The sequence below is a fragment of the Syngnathus leptorhynchus genome, chromosome 5 (assembly GCF_054491065.1).
Source record: "Syngnathus leptorhynchus isolate UIUO chromosome 5, UIUO_Slep, whole genome shotgun sequence".
Classification (NCBI taxonomy): Eukaryota; Metazoa; Chordata; class Actinopteri; order Syngnathiformes; family Syngnathidae; genus Syngnathus; species Syngnathus leptorhynchus.
Window position 1 is genome coordinate 12,019,341 of NC_141199.1, and position 18,800 is coordinate 12,038,140.

Sequence of the window (18,800 nt, forward strand, 5' to 3'; positions counted from 1 at the left end):
ACTCTCAATGGTCTCTAGCTCTATAGAGAAAAGCTGAATGGAGGAAACGTGCTGCTCTGCTGAGAGGACTGTGGATGACAAAGGTAAAAGTCTGCTATAGAATTTTAAATAGCTCATCATCACTTATGCAGATTACACTAATCTCCTGTAGCCTCTTCTTCCAGAACCAAAGCTTCTCCTGCAGCATTGGCTATGCTCACACAAAAAAATAATAATATTCATGCATTTTCATTTTTTGCACATATGGTCCATTCCAACCATTCTTGACGGCTGTAAAAGCCGATTAGACCCTCAATGTTTCTCTGTATTAATATTAATCCACTTTAATCAGAAGTGAGTGGATTTTGGAATTTAATCCTCATTGTCAAGTCATGTCATCAATACTGTGTGTGCGTGTGTGTGTGTATGTCATGAGTGAGGCAGGTCACAAAGACGTGTACTGCTGTGCTGACCATTACTAATTAATGCCACAGGAATCCAAGAGGGTGTTTCATTGCAACAGCAAGAGCCCAATTACCCTCAGCAGCCTGCAGACTGAGTCTCACACTCACAAACAACTAAAGGTGGATTATTCAAACCACAATAATCGGAGTCCTCGGGTTTCGCTCACTTAACAAACAATAGTCGTCATTGCTCACGTGGCTCAATAAGGACATGTTAGTAAAAGTGAAGCGTCTTACATCTCAGTCACCTTCCACATTCTTTCTTTGTCCACTTCGCATAGCTCCACTAAGGATGTCAAAGTACAGGAATGGTCAACTCGTGCCAAAAGCTAATGGAGGCCAAGGAGGCACTCGCCTCTCGTCCACTTGGTGAGATCGAGCTGAGGATAATTCATTATTCATCTCCAACTATAGATAAAATCTACGTATGATCGATGACTATTGATGTATAAAATTTTGTGAATAGGCAAGTGGAGAAGTGTGATGGTCTTAATAAATGCATGGATGTGCAATTCAGAAGTGAACCATTATTTATTTAGTTATATGTATTTATTTATATATTTATTTATTTCCCCACCCAAAGACTAAACTCCAGCTCACACAAGAAAAGGATGCTTTCCCATGCATTGTCATCACATGGCTTTTCTTTTATTCTGCCACTTCATCCTTGTCTTTCTTTTCTCTAGCTATCACCCTCGCCGACATCCCTCCTCCATCAGATCAAGCTTTCCTGCAGGCGGCGGCCATCTTCCAATATCTACGTACGGAGAAGCCGCTCAGGCATCAGTTTCTGAGTTATGAGAAGAAAACGGACACGCTGTCTCTGCCGGGAGGTGGAGACAAGAGAATTGAGCATCAGGCCTTCCAGCTAGCCTTCAGCACTCTCAAATGTACATCAAATTAGGATAATTTCTTTCATAAGTATATTTAACTATTTTAAAGTTTCTTTTATAAGGAAAATTGAATATTTAAGCATTAAGTCTGAAGAGAACATGCCACGCTGGCCTCATTTTGAAATCCAGAAGATTCGAATTACATTTTGGTTGTATTTTGATAATGTCATAATTCTTGCAATAATCCGTTAATAATGCCGAAACAATAAGACTCCCATTTCATTAAGGTTTGTCCTCTCAAACAAGCAAAACTCTGACTATATCATTAACAGATTTATAAAGTTGATTTTTTTAAAAAAAGCCATAATAATAGTAACTCAAAATAATGAAAACGTATCTCAATATACATCTGCACTGTAAAACTAACCACCATTAATTTAAAATCAATTCATCTGATTTTGATTCATCTTGGACGCTTGTAACTAATGTTGTGGCCAGTGAGTGTATATTCTTCAATAAAGACTTGCATGTTGTTTTGCTACCAGACCAAGATTTACTGGAGGAGATGCTGATGGACAGCCATTTCCACATGGCGCAGAATATTGTGAGTCCCATACTGTGTGACAAAAAGTCCAAACACAATTTTAACGACACCCTCACTGACCATTAAAGTGCCTGGTAAGATAGCCGTGCGTCGTCGTTCTCCGCCACATCAGAAAATGGGGGGAAAGAAGGATGGACTTAAAAGGCCATTTGTATTCACATCTGTGTATATCGTCGACCCAGTTACAGTTGTCAAATGATGAATTGGTAACGCAGGCAACTGGGAGTCTGTAAATGACACAATAAAACATGTCCGAGGACACATCCATAGACAACGAGAGTGTGTACGAGAAAGCAAACGACTGCATTAAAGAGGGTGAGTGAAATGCAACTAACAAGCTGACGGGTTGATAGTCTGCTGCCGTTAAAGTGACAATCAAGCACACCAGGGAGGTAAAAGTTGAAACAAAAAATAATAATGGCAACTCCTCACAGAATCACGGAAAACAAAAATACTTGTGTGGATGTATTCGTTAAACAGTTGCACATCATTGTAATCCATTGGAATTAAATACAAGAGTTATATCCAAAACTAAGACTTCACAATAGATTCTCTTTTTTGTTTGTTTACCCTGAAAAATGCTCTGGGTCAATAATTGTAACCTGTTTAATAATTACAATAGCAAATCCAACTCAAATTGATCTTCTTTCCAGCCTAGTGGCCTCCTGCCACTAGCAATGGTGATGCTGTGTGACTTCCGTGATCGGAGCTTTATGCCGCGGGAGCTTTCGACAAAGGAAGGGGACGAGCCTCAGCAAGAAGTGAGAGATCTTGAAAGCAGGCTACACAAGTGCGTATGTGATGAAGCATTTACATGTGACCATCCAAAATGTGTCTAACGCATGCACGCTTGCGTGTCAGGTATAAAACCAAGCTGGCAGCCTCTCTGGCACGCTGCAGGGTCAAACACAGCCTGAGGAGTATTTCTTGCATTTTGTCTGAGCCCGTGAGGAGCAAACAACAACAAGCCAGATGTCTTCCTCTTTATGCATGGGTCAACACTCTCAAAAGCAGGTCCGACTTGACTTCAATGTCAGATCCACAGTGGAAACGTAAAGACAACTGTCCACCCTCAATAATCTCTTTTGATTGTAAACAGTGTGGAGAAAGTATGTGAGGAGTTGCAACTTTGCGGGATGTCCGAGGTGGACCATGTGGCTGAAGTGGGTGAAACTACATTCAGTCGAGACCCCCTCTGTCTCGACACATTCATCCTTCCCCGAAAGTTTCTCGGCTCCCAGCAGCTCAGCTACCTCACTGCGACTCACATACTTAACATACAGGTAGTAACGTTGTGTGTGCCGAACTACTAGCAAATCGAAGGTAGCACTCAATGGAGACCCCAAAGTTAGACATTAAAGCGAGGTAAACCAAGAGCGAATTTAAATTTTTATTCATTTATATATATAATATAATATATAATGTAATTTAATTAATTTTAATTTGTTTTTGTATGTCAGAGGCAAAATGACTCTTTTTAGTTTGCAGAACTGTTCAGTCTAATATTTTGACCCACGACCCTGACAAGTAGTTTGGATGAGGTTTATTGATTTTTTATTTTTTGCCACTATATGAAAACACAAAATTACAGTAACTGATGTGATTTTGAAGTAGAGGTATAATGATGGGATTTATTATTAGTTGCATTTTTTTTTTTTTTGACAGTTGCTCCTGGTGGACTTGAAATTAGATGAGAAATGCAGATAAAACTATTTTGGAACAAAAAAAAAGACACTTGGCCATAGTGTGAGTTTGTATTCACGACTCACCGCGCTGTTGTGTGCCTCTGTGCAGGACAGGAGCACAAGCTTGGTAGTGAGTGCATTATGCCCCCTCTTATTCAACGGCACCGACGTTCTGGTGGCGGGTTCCTTCTCAGCCTTGACTGTGGCCCACGTGGCCATCGTGGCGACCGCCATGTCAGTCGGGGTGTTGGTGTGTGGTGGTGATCACACCACATCACAACTTGAAGACATACACGAGCTACTGAAACACATGGACGTAAAAAGTGAGCAATAAACGAGGTAGAATGTGCAAGTAAATATAAAATAGATCTTGATGTGAAGCTCAAACCCTGCAGATGTGCGCATCCTCTCTGAAGCATTCTTCAGTCTGGATGAGTGGGACTGTGAGCGTTTAAAGGTCATCGTGGTGTTTCCTCAATGCTCGTCGTCTGCCCTCAGTGATCCCGTGGAGACCATCCAGCGTGAACGTGGAGGTGTGCAATGATCCTCAATGAGAAAGGCTATGGATAAATGCTTAGACAGACATTTCCGTTTTCTTGACAGACTGGAATCTGCTGCAGGACCTGTCTCGTGGTTTAGTGTCCCAGAGCAACATAAGCAAACTTACAACTCAGCAAGCAAGACTACTGGCCCGTGCTCTAACCTGTAACACCCCCCCCCCCCCCCCCACACACACACACATAAATGAAGATGGATGAGATGCAATGACTTGAACAATCAGCCAAGCTTGCAATTCTATATCCCTTAAATCCTCTCATGAGTAGGTTTTCTCAAAATATGTCAGGTGTGATGTTCTATTCAATGCAATATTTTTCTATTCTGCCTTGGCCAAAATAAGAATTGTGTCACTTGAACCATCAAGCCTAAATCTATACTCAGTGGTTATATTTTTCACACTTTACCCCCTATGGCATAATAATAATAATAATAATATAAAATAATAATATTCTCTCTCCAAGCATGAATACATTCATGCTTATATGAATAGAAATATGCCTTCCTTCTTAAGAATCTGCTCGCAACGTTTGCACAACACACTATGTCAAATGGAACAAACCCCATGAAGTGAATGGTATGCCGTAGTTCTATTTCCTAATAGTTAGTCCTTGTCATCATTGTTCTCTTCAAGTCCCACAGGTTCAGACCGTGCTCTACTGCACACGTTCAGTGTATGTCGAGGAAAATGAGCAGCTTGTGAATAGAGTGTTGGAAAAAACATACACTCCATCCAGACTGCGGCCATTCAGGTAAACGCACAGTTATGTGGCTCTGTCACTAAACTGTGGTTCAATGGCTCATTCTTTTTAGAATTTCTAATAATAAAATAAAATACAGTAGTAATAATAAGAAGAAAGACAACCCAAGTCAAGGCGAGTAGTTTGAATGCAGATATGTTGTCCCTCCTTCCATGGCAAGTGTGTGCAACCATCTACAGGGAAGTTCTTGTGCCTTTGGCTTCCTCACATTTCGCTTCAAGTGGCGTAATTGCGATTTCACGGCTAGTTGGATTCTGTCACTCACGGTGCATTTTGCCTTCAATACAAAACCTTTGGGCACACATTTAAACTGAAAGTGATGGGGCGGTCACCTTAATAATGGATTTTCTCTAAGCCATAGAAGAAAAATGTGCTTGAGATGAGGGAACTGTTGAATTGTTCCGTTTTTTGCTTATTTGCAGTCTAAAGTGACACTTACTTTTCATAAATGCATTTAAAGCATGTTCCATATGTTCCAATGTATTTTTACCTGTCATGTGACTGCTGTTGCTTCCTCAGGGTGAATGGACCTATTTTCCCTGAAGAAACTCGGTCTGGAGACACAGCAGCCTGCAGGTTCTTCAGGTTGGAACCCTCTCCGGTCACCAACGGCTGCTTTGTGGCCCGTTTGTCTCGCCAGGTAGACTGTGAAGCGTGTGTGGAAAAAGACAAGTAGAACAGATCTGAGTTGAAGCAATGGCTTTCCAGGCAGATCCAACTAAGGTCGAAACAGTCCAGGAAGTGCTGGCGAGGGCAGTGGCCAAAGGTCTCCTGGATGGAAATTTCCCTGGAGAACCAAAGACAAAGGAGAACAAGAAGAATCCCGCGGGACATTCAGACCAGGAAAAGGACAAAGATGAAGAAGAGCTCGAGGGGGACGAGGATGGAAAAGAACCCGGACGCAAGAGGAAAGTGCAGAGGAAAAGACGTAAACATAAGATCAAGTCCAAAAACTCCAAGGAGATCTCCGAGCAACATTCAACTGGCCACAAGAAGAGGAAGAAGAAAGTAACAACCCAGACGCATCATAAGAAGCGTATAGTGAAGAGCAAAGCAAGAAAGATCCCTCGGCTGACACTCAAGTTAATATCCTCCACTAAACCTTTCAACCACGTGTTTGATGCAGCAGCCAAGCTGGAGTCATCCGTAGCTTCTGCTAAAAAAGATTCCTCCCCTAACAGGCCGCAGCCCAACAAGGGACCGGCAACTACGAGTATAGAAGGACGTTCAGTGAGAAGCTACATGGAAGAAATGGCCACCGAAGAGGCCATCATGTCAGATTTGGTCCTTTCGCTCACCTGCAGCTCTATGAACAACGAGAGCGACACGTACCTCAAGCAGACTTCAGCCTCCACATCCCAGCATGCTCAGAGGTCTACATCATCATCATCTTCATCAAGTTTTAACTTCATCTAATAAAAAAACTGCATCAAACATTATTACAGAGTAAAAATAAATCATTTAAAATGTCAACAAATGTATTTTGCCAGTCACGTTGAAACAGGATTTGAAAAGAAAACATGAATCCTGCTCATATTGTAATTTCTCATAATCACGCACATTGCCAGCAGAGCTCTCCGACCATTGCTTGATGCCATTAAATGCTTTTGAGTGAATGTGTCATTGCAGGTGACATCGTAGTTAGCTTTTTCACTCTAGTGGGAAAATAATTTAGCAGTAACACCAAATCAGCAACAGATGTAGACAGACAATATAACAACACCTGCAGGCATACATTCTTTATCCTCCACACAACCAATATAACTTTTCATACACATCTGTATTATACTGCCCACTGGTGGCCAAGATGAGCATACCAAAAGGGGCACAATGTGGGGTGGGGAACTAATTGTTGACATTTTCATTCATTTCACCAAAGAAAGATGATTTTTAGATCAAGATTTTGAGTTACAAGCATGGTCAGAGAGCAAATAACTGTTGGGTTAAAACCAGTTAAGTTGCAGATCAGATGCAGACAGATGAGTCCATTTTAAGATGCTGTTTATTCTCACAATTGGTTACAGTGATAATGTGTACAAATCGGTGAGCAGCAAACAGGAGCCTACACATCCATTGGCAGGAAATGGAGTGTGTGTTGTTATTGTTTGAGACACTGGGAGTCCTCCGCAGCCTCCTCCTCCCCCAGCAGAGAACTTCCAGCTCTTGGTTAATAGTTGCACTTTTCTTTTTTTTTTTTTCTTACTGCAAAGCGGAGCCTGTTGGAGCGTTGCGAGCACTGAAACAATAAGTCAAAGTGAGACTTCACCAGCCTCCATGAATAAAATCAGTATATACCTTTATAAAATAGAATAAATAAAATAAAAATATTTCTGTTCAGTACATACAGTCTTCTCTCGGTCGTCCTGGGGCATGCAAGGCCTTGTAATGAATCTTGCCATGAAAAGAATGCATAGATAATCGCTTATCAGGCGTCAACTTAATTGACAACTGTGACCAAAAAGTCATTATTTGCTTTCCTCATTTTCTTATCTACAAGTTATATTTTACACTTTGGCCATTTGGTGAGTTCTTAAAAAAAAAAAAAAAAAAGGCAATCAATAAAATAAAATAAGGCATTCAAAATGAAAGGAATAGCTTATGACAACAATAAATGGCAAATGTTACCTTACATGAAGACTATGTACATACGTTTGACAACCCGTTCACATTTCAATCAGACAAAAAAATAGCAATGGGAAAAATGTGCTCATTTCTTATAACGTGTGTTGCATGGCCTAAGTCAAAACACTTCAAAAAAAAAAAAAAAAAAGAGACTGGGATTTGCTTTTTCTTTTTCCTTCTCACAATATGAATAAAATGACAGCAACAAGTATAAAAGCACATTGCTGGGGTCCTGACACTGAGCAGCACATCTTCCAGCAGCAGTAGCAAGCCCACGTTTGCCGTGCCGGGTACGAAAGCAGCAGTCTCTCTGTCACCCCACTCAGTCTCGTGCGTCCTCCACCATTATGGCTATCATCCGTCATCATCCAAAATGGCGAGTATGTATGAGGGGATGATTCGGGTGACAAGTCACCGCTCGTTTAGTTTTTTTGACCGTCTGGACGATTATCTGTCTTTTCGGACTCCTTCGGTATGTAAAAGCAGAAGTGGTGTACTGGTATTGCCTCTAGTGTAATATTTGTTTAGGAAAGGAAGTTTCATGCGGGATCATGTCGAGGGACGTACGTTTTTTTTTTTTTTTTTTTAAATCACGTCCTCGTTCATTGGAGCCGTCATGGTCATACTTCCTTAACCGGCGCATTTTACAGTCTTCGGCCTATTAGGTGTGAGAGCAAGGGGGGGAGACCATAGACAGAAGTACATAGACAGGACCTGTATTAGGTTGACTCGTTTTTACGAAAAATCTTCGCTTTTGCCATACTGGATGAGGCAGACAGACTACTATCAAATATTTTTACAATATATTATCCCATCAATTAATCTGCCATTTTATTTAGCATGAAAGAGTATAACTGCATCTCTACGACTCTTTCCACACCCAAATGGGAGGTGACGGATAATTCAGTGCTCGAGGTGATGTCTATGTGGAACTGATGTCTATCGGTGATGCGCCATCAAACGCTGACGAGGTGGGTGGAAACAAGCTTGGTCGAGTGTGCGGGGTCATGCTGCAGCACGTGCAATAATGACGGCTAATCGACGCCGTGGCGTCTTTCTTGCCCCGCCCTGAGGGGGATGCGAGGCGCTTCTATGTACACTGTTCACAATTTGCCGTCTCACATTGAAAATACGCTCACAACTGATGAGCATGATTGAGTCTTGGGGTTTACTTTTGGCAGGTTGGGGGGGGGGGGGGGGAATGACCAAACTCCAGAGGGTCTTAGCTGTGTTACCATGGTTACAGGAATCCATGGTACTTTCTGCAGCGATGCGGGTAGTTAGTTACCATGGTGACCGGGTGCAGGGTAAGGCCGGGGGAAGTCGGTAGCGCTCGGTGCTTTCCCGGTCACTGCGGTAACTCCGTGACGGGTCGCTTCTGTTTGAGGGTGTCGATGAGGGAGAGGACGCCCCGCTTGACGCTGGTCGAGACCCGGCGGGACACAGAGTCGCCAGGCGGTGACGAGCCGCAGGCCTTCTGGGAAAGCGGCCGCGCCACCAAGCACTTCTGATACCGCAGCTGAGAGAAAGGGGAGGGGTCAATCAAACGGAGTCAAGTGCGTATTCGCGTGTTAAAGGGGAAGCTGATCAATAAGACTGACTGATGACTCGTGTCATTGTGAATTAGTTGATAGGTGTGAATGCGCATATGTGTGTGCCTGTGTAATATCTCAGTGTACATGGAAATAATATATTTTAGGGTCAGATGTTTGTAATCTCGAGCACATAAAAAACTAAATATATACACAAATGCCATTGTCCATTGAATTTTTTCCCCCAGGTTCTTTTCCTGCCTTTCTTCTTTGGTTTTGCTTTGTATTTTTTGCATCCTTATTACTTTTGCTGAAACCTCTCATGCATCCATTATTTGCCAGACCTTTTCTCCTTTCTTTTTGACCTCTTTTCTGCCTTAATTCCTCTTCTGACCCACATTTTCTGGCACGTCAACCTTCCTGACCTCCTTTTTCTTTCAGGACTTCCTTAAGACACACTTTTTATTCATGCAACGTCTTCAAATTAGTAAACCAATTGAAAAAGTATACATGTACTATCATCCCACCCTGCCACCCTAGCCAAACTACTTATCATCATCATCGACATAATATGTCAAGTGTCCTGGGAGTGCAATAGATAATTTAGTTCCTCCATGAATGTAATATTTTCTTCTCAGAAATGAAATGTTTTACTTTGTAACAGATATATATGAAACTTGGATGGAGAGAGATTCCAAACATCTTTTATGTCTCTTAATTACAAATCAACAAAGCTAAAGTCTGTAACTTATTTCAAGGGCGGCTGCATTTTTTCGTGCCTTGCATCTAAAGTAATTCATCACTCCTAACTTGAGTGCACACATAATACCCCGAATGCAGCCCTTCCATTTTCTTTTTATAAATCAAATGTAGTAAAAGCCCTACAAGGCAGATAACTTTTTATCTTCCCATTTTCAGCATAAGCCACTTTCACGCAGCAAATTGGTGCATGAGAGGCATAAAGCCCGCCCTTTCAGACCCAACTTACAAAAGTGGGGCATGGCTATGTCTGAAGTATGCAATTGCAACAACGTCTTTTAACAAAAGGGGCCACAAAACTGTTAATCTTACCTGACATTAACTTGGAAAAGAAACAATTTGTAATTTGACATCATCAGCCTCATTGTGCATTGGTACATTTTACACAGGGCAGCAAGCTGGGGAAAAAGATGTAAAATGCCAACGAGGCTAGTTTTTTCATTGATGTGTTTGTTTGGAAAATTCCGGAACAGCTATTTTATTACTTGTATGCTGATGAAGGAAGAACTCATGAACCCGTTTTGTCATAGCCACAAATCCTTCAATACCCGGAGAATCTTTAACAACTTACCATACAAGCAGCCTGAACAGCCTCAGACACACTTCCGGCATTGGGTTCGCACCAGAAGACATGACAGTCGAAGCGATGGCCGCCGGCGTCCATGATGAAGGCGAATGTACGCACGTCATGTCCCACGCCCATGAATGACAGGAAACGTACACGGCACTCTACCAGCACTTCCTCTTCATCCTGGTTGTCAATAGTCACATTTAAAAAAAAAAAAAAAAAGGGGTGACCTTTTAATAAATCGGACCACTGGAGCAGATGAGCTTTGGGTGTTACGGCTTAAATCCATAATCTGTTATTTTTTTTATGTGCGGTGCTGTTCAATTTTTCTGTCATTAGAGGAGCAACTGACCTTGTCTTTGCTGATGGTGACTGTGGCATCGGCCACGTTGAGGGCCACTGGAGTCCAGTCCTCTTTGTTGGAAGAACCAACTAAACTACTTATTGCGCCATTTAGGATGTCCATGCCTGTGATGAGTTACATAAATCACATTTTTAGAACAAATGCAAACTAACTCTTAATATTTGTCCTGTTCTCCAAATTTTCCCAATCTTAATTTTTCTTTTTACAGTCTCTAAAATCATAAATTTTGACTTATTTATTATGGGTTGGATAACCACCCACCTATGGGTCTGGCAACAGGCATCATTCCGAGGTAGAGCACCTGAAACTTTTGAACCAGCTCAGTCTTTGGTGTGGGGAATTCTGACCATAAGAAAAAAATAAATAGTATTTGAATAATTTGCTTGGTTTGAATTGCATTTTAAATGGTGAGGTGCCAACCTTGTAAAGGGAGATCTAGTCCCGCCTGAATCCGGTCATGGAGAGAGCCGCCTGCCATCGCTTTGGCATTCTTTCGCTCCGTCATAATCTGAATGTGGGTGAGGGAAAGGATGGGAAGGGTGAATGCAGTACTTTCTTAATCACTTTGTTATATATCTTTAAAAAAAAACATAAATGTTTAGCTGGTATTCTACAGAATTAAAGAGAATAAAAAAGATATGCCTTGTCTTACCCGGGAGCAGATCTCATGGAGGCTGGTGGCAATAGCTTTGGCAGGCGTGTCACAGCGGAACACATGACATTTTAGGATCCTTGTATTTTTATCTCGTGCCACGTATGCAAAATCCCTGTGAAGAAAAGAATAGTACAGTAATTTTGTGAGCGCAGTCAAACAAGAAACATATCACACATACAGGAGGCAAAAATGAAAGATACATTGAATTTCTCCCACTTGAGTTCAAAGTGCTTCCATTCATCTAGGAAGACCTTTTAAAAATGTTCTGTATTAATCAAGATTATTGATGTCAATGGACCTGAGTCACAATCCAGGTTCTATTTTTCAAATTTTCTATACCAAGTGCCACCTCAAAAATATTTTACACACTAAGTATCACCATCAAAATATTAAAATACAACCGCATAGTAGGCCTAAGTGTTAAAAAAAAAAAAAAAGGTTGTATTGCTATTGCTATTCTATTGACTGTTATTGGTCTGAAAAATTACACGAACACACCACCCAGGTAGAGATCGATAGCGCAGCATGACGTGAGTGAGATGAATAAAGTAAGAGGGAATAGATGATCATAAGGCAACAGGAAGGAGTGAGCAAGGAATTGGACCATTACTGAGAAAGAACAGCATGAAATTCACAAACATGCCAAGACATTTACTCAAGAAGGCTACACTGCAATAACCTCCTTGGAGGTTTTCTCCCCCCCCCCCCCCCCCCCCCTCAATTCGTTTGACGACAGCGGAAACACAAATCTGCCCGTTAACAAGCAGAAAGAGTCTGGCTCCTCGGGGATGATCTTTTCATTCCTCTCTGTCTGTGTGCATACTGCAAAAACATGCTTGTAGGCAGAAAAGGACACAAGGGGGTCACCCTCATTTCCTTGATGTCTACAATGTGTTTGTTTCATACACAGTCATTTTGAAGAGGCGCAGAGGAAATGAAACAATAAGAAATGACAAAGATGATATTGAGATGCAAAAGAAGAGGAGAGGAATGCGATTACCTCTCTCTGTATCCACGGAAGCCGGGAGGGAAAGCGAAAAGGTTAGTAGAAGATAGAGTTTTTAAATTACTAATCATCATGAGAGCTGACAGACAAAAAGCGTCCAGTTGTTAATGGCACATTTGAATCTTCAAATAGTTGATGACAAAGACAAAGTTCGATTCAGCACATGCAACTTTATAGCAGCTTCTGACCTTGATTACATTTAGTTCAAATTATTTAAACTTCTTTTACAAACCAACTTTTATAGGGGAAATTTTATAAGACAATGTCTTAATAATAAGTCACCAGTTATTCTCGCATTAAAAAACCCACAAATGATAAAGAATTATTAACACCTGATAAATAATGATACTTGTTGAAACTTCTTGGCTAAGAGGCGAATGCATTGTATGGCTTCTGTTACCATGACAACATGGGTCAAGCTGGGGCGAGGACTGCTCAGAGGTTTTTGATTTTAAAAGTAGTCAAACAAGCAATTTACTTGGTTGTTTAATTTAATATATTTTTTTAATGTTTCCAAATGTACTATCCATTTGTGGTACCACCCAAGAAATCCATTGTAAAAAAAAAAAGATTCCCAAAAGTTGTGAACAAGCAAACCCGGTGAACAACAAATAAATCCGTGCCTGTGAAAACACGTCATTAGAGGAAAAATCAATCTGAGAAATTTACAAGCAAAACATGAAAATCCTCTGGAATAAACTTGTCCGGTGAGAAGGAAAAATGGTGCCAAAGGGAGCTATTGATGCAAGCCCATTTATATAATATATGTGTAGAAGAGCTGAGTCGGGAGAGGAGAACATAGACAAAGACAAGGTTCACTTGAATCACTCAGGTGTCTAATATCCAATACGGTCCCATCATCTCATGCCAATGCTCCTAAAAATGTCAAGGGTCAATTCTATTGAGAGAATGAGTTTAGCGGTCCGTGGAAGGAGTGGCAGCTGATACAGAGAACACACACATACACACTTTGTGTTGAATAAATTTAAACATTTACAACAATAATGGTTTTCATTTTGCATCTCTCATAGCAACATTGAGTACAAGTTCCTGTAAGAACAAAAAAACCTACATGCACAGTAACTCTCCATCTGGTCTACTCATTTTGGCCCCTACTACTATTTTATCAAATAAAAATCAAGAATACTCACAGTGGTTTTGTTCCCCTGTTTTAGGAAGATGAGATGCTCTGCTTATAAGTCTCTGCATGCTGCAGACCCGGTGAGTAGTAAAGCAGACCTCCCCCCTTCTTTCAGCCTCATCCCCCTCTCCCCTTCTTCAGTCAACCCCCTCCCCTATCCTTCCCTTCCCTTCCCTTCTGAGCCGCCTCTTCCTCCTCCCTCTGATGCAGTTGACTGAGATGTTATCACTTCTTCAAATAAGAATTCTACAAATAAAGGTTAAGAACGTACGGAGCACAAGGTCGATTTTTCTCACACCTTTGAATAGTGTGTGTGTTAGAATGTGTGTATGTGTGTTCGAACTCTGCAGTCTTGTGTGAGCGTGGTGGCAATGTTGCCATGACAACATGAAAACTCAAGTGCCTTTTTTTTTTTTACTGTAATGGCAATGCACAAATTAATCAGTTATAAATTGGGGAAAATGGCTGGCTGCCAAAGTTTGTGAATTAGATCTTTTGAGCTATTGCGCAATCTGAGCATCTGCACTGGATTTGTTTCCCCGTGTGAGGGAGTAGTTCTCTAAAAATGGTCAGGAACCGTGAGAGACAATATTTTATTCTTATTGTAGTTCAAAACCAACACATTTAAAGTTAAAGTTGGTCAGCCCCTTTTTTTTATTGCAAAATAAAAATTTTACTGAAATGAATTTGTGTCAATTTAATCGTATTTTATTTGAGTTATTGTTTGCTTTTGTTTTAAATGCGAACTGTTTTAAGAGTTTTGATGTGTTTAAACATCACTTTTCATTTCTTTGGTTCTGGGAATTTGGTACATGATTCAAATTCATACAGTGCTTTCCTTTCGTAGGATAACAATATTTATGGTACACACAAACATTAGCTTTTTCACGGAAACCATTGTAACCACAAATCAATGCAAAAAGATAAAGGAAATGTGCTATTTTGATATCGTTTAACAAGTCAGCCACGTGAATCAAATCAATTCTGAGGTCAGGACCTTTGGCCTGCAAAATACCCTCAAATGTTTCCTTTACACAAAGCTGCCCTCTGTTATTGTCCTTTGTTTTCTACATCCCTTTTTTGTCACTGAATTCATTGGCAAATTGTCAAATACAGTTAGTGTCTTCCTGTGGGACACAGCTCCCTCTAGTGGTTATCTTCCGTCAGCAATGAACAAAGAGAGGTGAAAGTGAAGGAAGGGCAGCTGGTCTGTGGTTAACCCGGTAATTCACACACACAATGGTTTGTCATGATGAAATGAATTTTCATCAAGTCCCTATGTCAATTATTTCCCGTGCTTGCTTTATTAGTTAAAGTACTAAAACCTAGAGAAAATATGCAACAAAGGAACACCACTAGGAAATCACGCTATTCGGAAATATTACAGCATGGATCTGCTATAGGTTGCTCTTGAGTTGCCACGGTAACCTACCTGCCATTATCGCGGCCGACACCCCAGACGCGGATACTGGCGATTGGCTGAGAGTGAAGGACACTGCGGTCCATCGGGTCCACCAGGTTCAACATATTATTCTCCAGCAACAGGTACATGTCCTTCCCCTATGCACATGAACACACAAATGCAGTCGAAGTATTCACATGCAGTGGCAGTGACAAGACCTGGATAACCCTTCTTTGCATTACGTCATTTCATTTGTCTGGCTTGCAGCTCTCAAAGTGGATATAAAACTGCCACAAAATATTGACAAGCTCCCTCACCTCGCCCCAGATGCCGACTGTGTCTCTGATGTCGTTTTTAGAGTAGGACAGCTGTCGTATGCAGTTGTTTACAGCCACGCTGCTCTTGCCAGGGGCTAAGTCCTCCTCGGCCATTTCCACCCATCCCAGAGAGCGGACGGCAAAACACTGAGACGCATACAAACAAGGAGAAATAAGATGATTTGAACGTATATACATCATGTTAAAACAAAAGGTCGCTTTTCTGTAAATGGAGTCTCGTGTCACGGGTAAATTCATGAATCCATGAGGGTCTTTTATTCATAGTCAAAAAACGTTCATTTATTGGAAATATTGCATTTTTAATGATCAAATGTTTTATTCATGTGCACTAATGAGACTTAAGAAACATTTTTCACTCGAGGACTTAATTACCACGCCATCAATTCCACTAGTTAGTTTCAAGACACGTTAAGATCATAAAACGCCAAAAGTAGTACATGTATAGTAATTAACATCCAGCGAGAAAAACGACCATGTCTACATACCTGACAGAGTGAATTTATTTCAAAAGTTTATTTCAAAATAGGATATTGTGGCATGCGCTAGCTAACCTTTCATATTTGCATTCCCTTTGATAGTTGTAACAAACGCTGCTGACGCAAATGATGTCAATTCACAATGTAATCAGACAGAGACAAATGTTAATCTTGGTTGAAACAGATCGGAGACAGCAAACAGAGCGAGACGCGTCACCATCAAATATTTATTGCCCTTTCAGACAGGACTCTGTCACCTTGTCCAACAAATAGTCACGATCCCAAACAATAGAGATGATGACCACCTTGCAATTGCTCAACCTTTCTCTGGATTATTTGGAGCAATTAACACTTAAAATGTGCCTGACAGCTATCAACATACAAGGGCAAGCATCTCTTGAGACAGAAGAGGTACAAGATAAAAATGCAAACACAACAGATGTACTATATGAAGATTGTGCAAAGTGTGCACTGGCTGACCCAGATTGTAAAGTAGAGCAATGTGTTTTATTTATGGAACACATAGTCCACTCTACATTTTCTATTCAGGGATGTTTGGGTGAGTGGGCCTGTTGAGTGTCTGGCTCGTTCTTAATTCCAACACTCATTGCAACAAAAAAAATAAATAAAAGGCTCCCAAGTCAGTACGATGAGTCTTGGGATGTGACTAGATCAATAATATCCGTACATGCTAATGCACTCCAGGATGAGTACCATAAAAATAAAAAAAAAATCACCTTTAAATTTATGTCATCTGAATGTCACTGCATAGTGACTCTGCATTTGAAGCAGGGGAGGCAGTGTAGCACCAAAGCCAGCAGGAGGCGCTCGTTGTCTTTGTAATAATCATATCATCCACAGACCAGTATTAAAGGTGAGCAAATAACCCCGATTTAAAATCCTGATCGTGCTCTTCATAGTTCATCATTTAAGCACTAATATGTTGACCAGACCAGACAGACCACTGTGAGGCTTGTGTTTTTCTTTCGAAGGCAAATTGGTTTGGTTTGAAACTATGACAGGACATCAAAATGAGTTAAATTCAAACTGACATTTGTAGCTTTTCCTCTGTCATGCCACCACAGATGTGTAGCTCATTATTTAGAAAAAAAAATCAAATAATGGATTTAATCGCAGAAGAGATTACATTAAAAAAAAATAGTACTGCAAGTATACTGTCGTGTTGACCTTTGGCCAAATACGCTGTCATGGCTTCAGAGTCAGTAGTGCTGAACATTATTAGCAATGTGACTGTTTGTTCAACTAATCACATTTCAAACTGGCCTCAAAGTACGTCATAATAACGTCAGTATTTTTCCGTTCTCAGAGAGCAAATAAATGCAGACAGGAAAGCAAGTGGCGCCACTGCACTTCCTGACCACTAGGTTGTGCTACTGAACTTGTGTCGAATGCCTCCAACACAGACAACTCAAACCATTTCTGAGTCTTTACCTTTGATTGTGGGTCACTGTTGCCACTGCTGGAGTCGTCTTCTTCCACTGCTGGACGGTTTCTGCAATAAACGTCAAAAGCAAACATGGAATATAGTGACGATGGAGTGTTGCTGTGGCAACCATCAGCTCCACTGAACACTAATTTACCAGAGGTCATTACACTAACAGACATCCATTTCCTGATCGGGAGAGTAAATTTCCTGCTTCATCGGAAGTTATTTGACAGTGATTAAACAGTAGATAGGAGAAACTAACCAGATGTAGTTGGAGCATCAGATAATTGAGTCACAAGAAAATAATTTAAAACTATGGGAGGAGGGTTGCAAAAAGTCATTTACCTTAACTTTAATGATGCATAGCGAAGCGTTGCACCCTCAAACTCCTTTAAACTGGGGTCAGGGTTCACCGTGGCCGCTTGCAAGTCCTGGTGTGTATAAACAATATAGTCAAAATGTAGGAAAACAAGCAAAACACACATAAGACAAGACCTTAAAGCCCCCTTCACACATGGAACCACTAATATTGTGTGCTGAAGTCATTATCCTTAACCCTCAGGTGCATGAATTGTAAAAGCCTGTGTCAAGATTTTTATGTTGTGTTTTTCTTCTTCTTCGGTTCAGTGCCAATGTCTCGAAGCCATTGCATCATGAACGGGCTTCACAACTGACTCAAACTTTCCCTGCCATCCAAGCAGAAAATTTTCTATCACATAATACGCCAGACTCTTTCCTCTACCTGTCCGGTCCTTTTTTTTTTTTTTGCCATCTTACCACACCTACCATTGTTCTGGACACTTGATTCAAGAATTAAAGTCCTCCACCATCACTTTCTCTTCTCCCTGTAGCCTCAACTCTTCCTACTTTATCGCTACCTCTCATTCATACGCCACATGTTCTGTTTTAATTCAGCTAATCTTTATTCCTCTCCTTCCAGAGGAAGGAGCTCAGCGCTAATAAACCGATGTACTGCATATGCTTAGTTCCATTTATCCCTCGAGTGTATAAAAGTTAGCAAAGCACTAAAGCGCTGGAAAAAAAAAAAACTTTTTGCTTTTTGTACTTTCCGTCATCATAAAGGCACACCACTTCGTACCGCTCTGGCTGTTCCCAAACCTCATTAGAAAAGTTCTGGTAGGCTAATAAATGTCAAACTTGGACACATAGCCATAATCTATTCTCTCCCCCTACTTTCTGTTTTGGTATGAACTGTAGGTCCTACGTGTAACAGGAAGGAGGGGGGGGGGGGCACTTATGCAGCAAAAGAAAAGCCTGTATGTTCTTGGACATTTTTACTCGGCAAATCGAGAATGCGCTGATCTTAATGCAATTTAATGTGTGTGGAATACTTGGCCAAAAAAATCTTGTGCCCATGGCGTGCATGTGGGAAAAGGGCTAAAAGGACAAACGGTTCAACACGACATTCCAGCATGCATCCAAAGTGCTCTGGCTGGATGGAGCGATGGTAATGGTGCAAGGACATGCTCAGACATCAAGTTAAGGCAGTTTGCGTAATATGTGAAAACAATCTGTGTCAACACATTCATGTCTATGCAGCAGGAAGGTTAAGTGAACAGACAAGAAAGGCACACGTTGGTTCGGTGTG

At 41.0% G+C, this 18,800-nt stretch overlaps 2 protein-coding genes across 3 annotated transcripts in view; one reads left to right on the forward strand and one right to left on the reverse strand.

Moving 5' to 3' along the window:
* The first annotated feature begins 775 nt into the window (after window positions 1-775).
* On the forward strand, window positions 776-6,297 carry LOC147056955 (protein NSUN7-like). Its single transcript, XM_085913250.1, has 12 exons — window positions 776-812; window positions 1,130-1,333; window positions 1,822-1,880; window positions 2,534-2,670; window positions 2,742-2,894; window positions 2,980-3,163; window positions 3,675-3,888; window positions 3,961-4,098; window positions 4,169-4,270; window positions 4,755-4,872; window positions 5,401-5,521; window positions 5,590-6,297. The coding sequence occupies exons 1-12, from the start codon at window positions 776-778 to the stop codon at window positions 6,295-6,297; spliced, it is 2,175 nt and encodes a 724-aa protein (XP_085769376.1).
* Window positions 6,298-6,865: 568 nt separating this feature from the next.
* apbb2b (amyloid beta (A4) precursor protein-binding, family B, member 2b) overlaps window positions 6,866-18,800 on the reverse strand; it is a 34,947-nt gene continuing 23,012 nt past the window's right edge. For both annotated transcript variants that reach the window (XM_085912497.1, XM_085912496.1), the window contains 10 exons: window positions 17,537-17,622; window positions 17,197-17,257; window positions 15,248-15,394; window positions 14,961-15,088; window positions 11,379-11,493; window positions 11,147-11,234; window positions 10,988-11,068; window positions 10,715-10,830; window positions 10,366-10,545; window positions 6,866-9,022 (listed from right to left, as the gene is read on the reverse strand). In XM_085912497.1, the coding sequence (XP_085768623.1) occupies window positions 8,852-9,022; window positions 10,366-10,545; window positions 10,715-10,830; window positions 10,988-11,068; window positions 11,147-11,234; window positions 11,379-11,493; window positions 14,961-15,088; window positions 15,248-15,394; window positions 17,197-17,257; window positions 17,537-17,622 (1,173 nt within the window). In that variant the 3' untranslated portion in view covers window positions 6,866-8,851. The remainder of the gene's footprint in view (window positions 9,023-10,365; window positions 10,546-10,714; window positions 10,831-10,987; window positions 11,069-11,146; window positions 11,235-11,378; window positions 11,494-14,960; window positions 15,089-15,247; window positions 15,395-17,196; window positions 17,258-17,536; window positions 17,623-18,800) is intronic.

What these genes read in the sequence shown, in the direction of transcription:
- LOC147056955 (XM_085913250.1), top strand. Translation starts at nt 776, where the DNA reads ATGGAGGCCAAGGAGGCACTCGCCTCTCGTCCACTTG. An exon ending in CTCACATACTTAACATACAG is followed by an intron (nt 3,164 to 3,674) that starts GTAGTAACGTTG and finishes GCCTCTGTGCAG; the next exon opens with GACAGGAGCACAAGCTTGGT. An exon ending in ACTGGCCCGTGCTCTAACCT is followed by an intron (nt 4,271 to 4,754) that starts GTAACACCCCCC and finishes GTTCTCTTCAAG; the next exon opens with TCCCACAGGTTCAGACCGTG.